An 8,667-nucleotide genomic window follows, 5' to 3' on the forward strand; every position below is an offset into this window, starting at 1 on the left:
CATGTCTGGAGACAGTAACTTTTAAATAAAAATCAACAATTTAATTTTTTAAATAATAGATTAACTTGTCAGAATCAAGCATCAAATCCTTCTAGAGAGAATCACAATGCATCTAAGAATCAGTTTTTTCCCCCAACCCCACTCGTGGCCCGCCTTGTGTTTGCCTTATTCTGCCTCTAATTGGCTTACCCTGTTATTCTTACCCTAACCAATCCACACTCCTCGTGCCTAAACCTAAATACGTCAACACGTCTAGCAGATCTGATCCAGTATTTACCCTACCTCACAATGCCTCGTGTTACTTACTCCTGCTAACTCATTGTTCATCAAATGTGGCATAACAAAAGCGAGTAGGCCAAGGCGAGAAAAGGGAGATTAGCTAACGTTAGCCAACAAATTTATAAAAAAATAAAATAAAAATCACATTCAAATAGTAATTTCAGCATTCAAATAGTATTGCTTTTTTTACTATTCAAATTATATTTGACTTTTGGAATTCGTTCCAACAGCCCTAGTGCAGACAGTGCAGAGAGAGGGAGAACTATTATGGTCTTCATATTAAATTTTACAGTTTTAGGATATTATTTTATAAACATGTACTTTGTAACGTGTAGATATGTATATCTTATCACCTACACAAGTAGTTATGTATCTCCTTGTACATACGTTTGCCATCTTATGGACATTTTGCCTAATGTGCAAAAATTGTTATTCCAATCGTGTTTTTAGAAGGAACATTCAAACGTCATTTTTGGCCAGTTTGACAGCTCTTGAAAAATGAGAAGAGCTTTCTGTCACGGTTGTTTGTTTGCTATCCTTGCTATCGTTTCTGGTGCGGGACAACACCACACAATCTAGGGCGACGGTCGCTCACCATCAGCCCAACTTGGACGGATTGCCGCCTGAATTACAAAGGTCAAGGAGTTGAGTCATGATTCACTCATTAAAAACAAAACAAATCTAAAGCAGTTGGACAAATGGAGAATAAGCAAACATATTCACACCCGAGGATATTAATTTCCTTTGAGGGATTTGAGGTGTTGTTTATCATTATTCTGAGATTGGAGAAAGGAACCTTTTACAAGTGTCAACAAATTGTTATGTCATTCATTGGTTGCTAGGACACAATGAGCACACGTCATTTACAGTAAAACAGGAAGACAGAAGCCGTACATCAAAAAGGCTTTTATACTTTGCCTTTTTTCAGTCATCGCTGTCCTTTATTTTATTCAAAGCTCTTCCTGCCATTGTTACTCTATCATATGCTTTTCGAACCAACAACTGAGATTCACATAGACTGGTAATAATTAAATCACATTTTTCACACATGCTAAAGCACTCACCTAAAATCATAAACTCAAGTTTGGTTAGAAATATCCCATTGGTGAAAGTCTAGACCCTCTACACTGAATTACAAAGACATGGCAAAAAAACTGCTTTGAAAGCCAAAATCTGTAGATGTCCATGTTGTTGCATTTAAAAGTACACTGCCGACTGCAGAGTGGTGCCGTTAGATAACTTCACTTCATCATGGTTGGTATTTCACTAACAGAGTGAAGTATCATCAACCAACAACAGGACATTTTAATCAAAACAAGTCGTTTTCCCATTTTAGTTAGTCTAAAGCAATGTTCCATATTACTGACAAGGAATCCAGTAAACCGTGTATGCAATCTATAACAAGTTTGCATGATATTAAAGAGCCTAATGTTGCTGATGCTTCATGGTCTGACATGATAATACTTTTTTCCCCATTTCCTTTTCAGTAGCCTGGAAATCAAACGTGATTATACAACGTGATGGTCATTTTATACAATACATACATCTTGGTGAACTGTACTCAATGAAGTCTTGAGCTAAGGAACATGTCCATCTCTCTTTTTCTCAGGGTCAACTGCAGTAGAGCAAACTATGTTCTGGTCAACCTCGTCACCCAACATCTGTCTTCAACTCTCCCCGAACTCCACTCTGGCCCTAATCTCTCCTCCCTCGCTTTCTTCACTGAGAATCTTTACTCATGAGGCAAACAGCACACTTAAAAGTCTCACGGCTCAAATTCAAATACCTCTTTATGCTCTGAACTCTCCACAGGGTCATTCACATTTCTGTCACCCAATGAACACTTTATTTTTCTCTTTACACTGGCACTGTCCTTTCATTAACTAAAGAAAATCTTTGACTTTGAGTATTTGAACTTTGTGTGTTCTCAGGGGAATTCAGTTTCCTGTGTTGACATGATCTACAGTTGGAAAAATACTTTCCTTGTCCAAGTTCATACCATTGACCATGTTAAGATTTCTTATCTTCTGCACGTAAAGACTTAAACCATGCATTATGTCTTGCACCAAGGAAGTCATGTTTTCCTGCATTTTACCAGACTATCTTGGGAGATTATTTTATGCATTCTGTATAACCTGGTGTACCAAAAAACCTGATTACATTATAAACATGATGTGCATCCGGGAACAACTAGGGTTGTTTTTGTGTCTCTGATTCAATCATGACATGAGACACAATGTTGTTGTTTTTAAAAGCAATCTCATTTGGGCCAACAAGCGTAAACAGCGGCTTCATGTTGCAAGACGTATTCAGGAGAGAATGATTTTTAATTCTGCAACATGGGATATAGTCAGGAATGAGTGAATTAGGGCTGTTTGTTTGCCTCAATAATCTTGTTACCGGTGGCAAATGCATATGATAACATATTTGTATTGCACTTTCACATACACATAAACAGAGCACTGCTTCCACTTCCATGTTGTGTTACATTCCTGCTAATGTACAAATCGTGTATGATCAACATCAGACTTTAAATGAGATAATTCAAATTAAAAAATTAAAAAAGTGTTGTGTTGATCTGTCGCACCCATAGACTGGTCTCCCAAAGAGGATCAGGCACTGAATTTTCCGGTTTTCAAATTGGCAGTGCTGTAAGATTTATGCACAAGCAAATATCTTTGCACGTAGGTTAGGTATGTGTTCTGATGCTGTTAAAATAAACATCTTTGTTTAAAGCATAACACCTCTGTACACTGCACACTTGTGGGTTAATTACAAGAAGGGAAGCATGAAACGATTACAGGCAGCATATAATGATGCTTTGAGAATACTTCTAAAAAGGCCTTGATGGTGTAGTGCTAGGGACATGTTTGTCTAAATGAGTAAATACACTTTAAGCTGTAGTAAAAAATGTTGCGTACTATTTTGGTTATATCCAGCATCAGACATAGTACTGTTTGTTGTCAGTCTCAGATATAAAGATGCTGTATGATTTAAATATATATTTTGTTGTTGTTGATATTTTATATTATGAAATTGTATGCCTTTGGGATTATTTATGTATTAAGTGTTGTTTGTATTTTTCTCAATTTATTGGACCATGAGTCCGTAATAAAGTATTTTGTACATATACGTGGATTATATTATTCTTCACCAGAAATCCTTGCATCTCCCACAAATCTTGGGAAATGCAAGGACTGGAATCTTCACACCAAAAGACTTAAAATAACTGATCACTGGTGAGGGGGCAAACTTATTTAAATATCAACTTTGCAATCATGTTAATTAAATTTTAGGAAGCCAAAATTGTGATCACGATTAATATTCAATTAATTGTGAAGCCGTAGCATGCATACAAATGAGAGAAAAGAAGAGTCAAAAATCAGAGATGGATTCTGGATAGGCAGTAGGAGTGAAAAAGAGTCTTAACCTGATTATGTTAATCCTCTTTTCCACAAAGCATCCACTGACACTGACACATCACTCTGATCACCCTGACTGGCAGAAATAAATGGCTGTTTATTTAGGGGCACAACACAGGAACAGAGCTATTGCAGAAAGAGAGTTAAATATTGTCAAACCGAAGCAAATATTGATACACCAAGAACACGAGTGCAATGTGTGGCAGTTGCCCTTCTGACTTTAGGGAACAGGCCCTCGAAACCAAAGATTATGTTATATTAAAACAGATGGTAGAAAGGAAATACAGACTAACTAACAGCTTGACTTGGTTGTTCAAAATTAGGAATTAACCTCGGAAGACTACCATAATGTCATAATTTAAGGCTTTGTTAAAAATAAATCTCCAGTTGAATCATCAATTTCTTAGTGGAATCATCAAGGTCCTGTTGGTTTTTACTGTTGCCCCTACATCAATGCAAAATGGCAAGTAAATATTTAAGAAGCAGATTCAAACTATAATTTCTGTCTGACAGTTGTAGTTATATGGACGTAAATGACAACAACTTACATATTATATGTAGTGAAGTAGTAGGGATGCACCTAATGTGTTTACATTGATTACATAGATAGAGAAAGGTTATGGTGGTATTGTAAAGTGTATGAAGCATGTGAATTTAAAACAACTTCTCTCAGCCTCCACAAGAACAATTTATCTTTATCATACAGACATTGTTAAACAAACATCTCCCTCCAGAAACTGTCCTTGCATGCTAAACACAGCCAAATAAACATGTCATTGGTGAGATAAATGAGTGTCCTAATAACCTAAACAGAGCAGCTCTAGTTCAACAAAGCTTTCTAGTTGTTTATATCATCCAGTTAATGCCGTTTGCTGAGTGCCAATTGTCAAACATGGTTAGTTCCCATTTCAACAAACTCATTACTCACTGCAGAGTGTGCCAGTTTGCTCCACAGCAAAGTGCTGAGAAATATATTTCCTTTTAGTAGAGACATTTTCTTATTTCTTAAATCTCTGTATGTAGGTTGTCGTTTTTTTACAGCCCTCCAGCCTTATTGATTTTGCTTTTAAGGAAGTAATTTGCCATTTGGTAGGTGCCGTAAATGATTTGACTGCTCCATACAGTACATCATTCAGTGTAATATACAAGCATGGGCTTGAATCCATTAGTTGAAAGCAGCTGCCTGTTGGGTGGTGGATAAAGATGAATGGATGTAAAGTCAGTGTAATAAATTCAATGTCACAAAGCAAGTTAAAAAAATTGTTACAATCAAACAAACCTTTAAAATGGTACAATAAATTTGATGGAAAGACTATGCTAGCTGCCAGGTAGTGAACGTTGGTTTTTAAGAGCTAATATGCAAGTATGCTATGTATAGTTTTTACTGTGCTTGCATAATTGCCATTTGAGACCAAAACTAACCAGATCCACGTGAACCTTGGTTTGGACTTTCAGGTATGAAAAGGTCCTAAAAACTAACTTTAACTGTGTTTTGCTTGGATGGCATGGGCAGTGCATGACACACTGCATTTCCATCTTACCTCCCCAGCAAGGAAGTCATTTAGTTTATGTTGATGTTCACTCTTTGAACTGAAGATAATCCACTCGATTGTCAAGTAACTACTGTACTATCAAACATCTGCAAGACTGAATAAGTAAACCTGGCATGTAGAAAGACAAGAAACAATCTCTGATCTATGCCAAAGTGACCTACCCACTAAACGTTTGTATTACTTATCATAATATGGTGGGAATACTGGTTTAAAATATCGTACATTGCTAAAAGTCTAACATTTAAGGCTAAAGACAGCTTGCTCCTGATCCTCTGTGGTATATGCATTTGTCGTTGCAGCAAATATAAATGCAAGAAAACCAAATAGGAAATGGTGGAATTAAGCAAAACACAACCGGCAATTCCCGCACTCTGCTATCACAACATGAGAAGTGGAGATGAGAAAGTATGGGAACAGAGGATTTATAATTATGGGGGGATACAAAAGCAGCAGTACATATATAGACAAGTAATACAATGATTAACACATAGACGTATTGTGTGCCAGACTCACTGGTTGTTAAGTATTATCTAAAACCTAGAAGTATTTGTAATAGTCCAACATGCAGGTAAAGCCTAGAGTCAGTGTTGTGTTGTTCGTTAAACTATGAAGTCTTTTGTAAATACAGAAAATGTACAGTATATCACGATACTGATATCTGAAAACTTTGAACAGATCCCACTTTGAGAATCACTGCTCGATGGTAAACTCAGCTTTAAACAAACAGACTAGAGCTGCAACAATTAAGCAGATTAATCGATTGAAAGAAAATCAATTGCAACTATTTTAAAATGCCAAATACACTCTGGTTCCAGCTTCTTAGAAATGAGGATTTTCTAATGTGTGTGGAGTATTACCCGGATAATGATGCAACCTTCTGTATTATCCTATTGCTTATATTGGACTTTATAAGAGATTACAGTCAGCCACACCTACAGCCTGAAGTCCTGCTACATGATATTAAAATTGGGAAAATGTGTATAGGTGAGGTGATAGCTTGAGAGCTCAAACACACCCTGCATGCATCCGGTGTGCATTGTACTCATCCGAGCCAGTCAAACCAGTCTGCAGCAGCAGGGTGTTCCCTACAATTATAGGGTTAAAACAGCACCCAATACGCTTTGGCCTTACCGCCTATGCTGAATCAATGTGAAATCAATGAGAAATCAATGAAGAACAACAAAACTAAATTACTTTTTCCATATCTAATGGTTGTAGTTAGTCGCCAGTGGACTTCTTTAGCATGTTGTGTCTTTAAGCTTTTTTGCGTGTTGTTTATTTACTATTTGCTTTATCTTTTCCTACTTTTCCTACAAGATGCTAAAAATTGTCCAAAATATTGTAAAAATGCATTTTATTTCAATTTATAAAAAAAAGAAAATCCTCATGGAAGGACGCCCAAACCTTCCAAAATATGTGCACCTAAGTATTCCACAAACCTAAGGAAAACACTGAAAGTGTTATATAAATAAAAAAAGCTGAGACATGATTTTTGTCTTCCTCATTTTCCCCATCTGTTTCCTGAACAAACGCCACAATATATGCATGCTCCTCTATAAGATTAAAGAACAGCTAGCCACAACACATCATTTCTAGCTACCATCTTCTTTAATAAAAAAACACGCTAAAATTCACAAACCGGTTATAAATCTGTTTTTCAATTTGATTCAATTAAAATAACTTCCAACAGGAATTTTGCAGTCAACCAGTCACATAGACATACATCCAGCAGATGGAATATTTTTATCATTCGAATGGTTCGAGGAGGGTTTGAAGAATTTGGTAATACCTTCAGTAATGGTAATCTATGACAAGCACACATTGGAGCTAAAGTATGGCAATCAGAAAGCATGTATAAGCAGTGGCCATACAAGGCAAACATCCACTACAGTTGACTGAATGACTCAGGACTCATCATAGTCAAAACATAGAGCAGTGCAGCTTTTCACTGTATTCAAAGACTGGATGATAAGTATAACTTGTAAATGGAGTGGATGAAGTCAAACAAGCACATGGCATGAATTATAATTAGCCTACACTGACTTCATGACATGTGCAAGACTAGGCCCACCAAACATGAGCTCAGACACATTTAGACACCCATGCAGATGGTTGTTTACAAATATTTGACAGCAGGAGCTACAATAACGGAGTGTAATGCTTTCTTCAGTGTTAATTGTTAAAGGGATTAAAATGATTACTGGCACACATGAGTCTGAGCTAGTTTGTATTTAACGTGAACACACACTGCAAGCAAACCACACATTTGAATTTTCACCTCAAATTTGCAGCCTACTAGTTTGGGGGTGGTTACCTTTTCGTCTTCGTCCTCACTTTCTTCTTCTCTTGGTGTCTCCTCGTCGTCCTCCGCTTCGTTAACACTTTCGAAGTCCGAGTTGTGGCCGTCATCTCCATCTCCAGAAACTTTCCTGTCCAGGACGGGGACGGGCGTCATTTCTTCTCCCTCGGACAAGGTGTTTGAACCGGACGACGACGAATCATTTCCACACGACAAATAATGTTTCTGCTCCATTTTATATTATAGCCAATTTTCAAAGCAATAACAAACCAATTCAAAGACTAAGATTAATTAGCCTGTCAACGCACCTGTCCAGTAAGCTCATTTTGGTTACAGGTCGCGAGCCCATGAAAGGACACCGCTTCTGTTTTGACCGAGTAAAAACAAAGTCACGACGTTGCAGGAAGTCTGTGATAGCGATATTAAAATACTTATCGACAGCAGTTTAACATGAACGTGCGCGTTAGGCTGAAGTCTCCACTTCGGTTAAAAGTGGCCTCTCCTCGGGTTTTGTAGCACATTACTTTCCAAACAGCGTGAACCATGCTGTCACTGCCTTCATGAATGCACGAGTCGAGCCTGCAGCGGACACAAAATAAACCCCGCCCACAACGTGCTGGGGCGGACCAATCAGATTACTGCAGCTTCAAAACCAAATAGAGGCAGCTAGAATCTTCTTCTTTGATCTCCTTTTAATTGAGCCGTGACACATGTCAGTTTAAAAGACAATTATTCCTCACGTACTGGTACATTATAGTTAAATTTTTATTGACACATGTCATTGTTCAGCTTTGCTGTCATTGTTTTTATCTTTTTTGTCTATTTCTGTATATCATCCTGAATATTGTTTTGGGGACTGTGTGTTAGTACATTGCAAAGCAAAGTCAAAGTCAAATTTCTTGTAGGCTGTGTCCTCCTAGTTGGACATGTTTCTGCTTCTTATAGTTTTAGAAGATCTTATCCAAGTTTCTGAACAAGATGTGATCTGTTTACATGTGCAACACATACTCGTGTGCATGTAAACACACTCACTAACTGCTGTTCTGCATGTTATTTTGAAAGAAAGTATAAAGTATTTGAAAGGAACATTGAGATATGTATATACATATATATA

General features: G+C 37.2%; 1 protein-coding gene across 8 annotated transcripts in view; it reads right to left on the minus strand.

Moving 5' to 3' along the window:
- mast4 (microtubule associated serine/threonine kinase family member 4) overlaps positions 1-8,124 on the minus strand; it is an 85,827-nt gene extending 77,703 nt beyond the window's left edge. For 7 of the 8 annotated variants that reach the window (XM_032538907.1, XM_032538919.1, XM_032538905.1 and 4 more), the window contains exon 1: positions 7,569-8,123. In XM_032538907.1, the coding sequence (XP_032394798.1) occupies positions 7,569-7,787 (219 nt within the window). In that variant the 5' untranslated portion in view covers positions 7,788-8,123. Of the gene's footprint in view, positions 1-7,568 lie in introns of all 8 variants that reach the window. The other variant, XM_032538918.1, reaches the window with a different exon arrangement.
- Positions 8,125-8,667: the final 543 nt, after the last annotated feature.

The sequence above is a fragment of the Etheostoma spectabile genome, chromosome 16 (assembly GCF_008692095.1).
Source record: "Etheostoma spectabile isolate EspeVRDwgs_2016 chromosome 16, UIUC_Espe_1.0, whole genome shotgun sequence".
Classification (NCBI taxonomy): domain Eukaryota; kingdom Metazoa; phylum Chordata; class Actinopteri; order Perciformes; family Percidae; genus Etheostoma; species Etheostoma spectabile.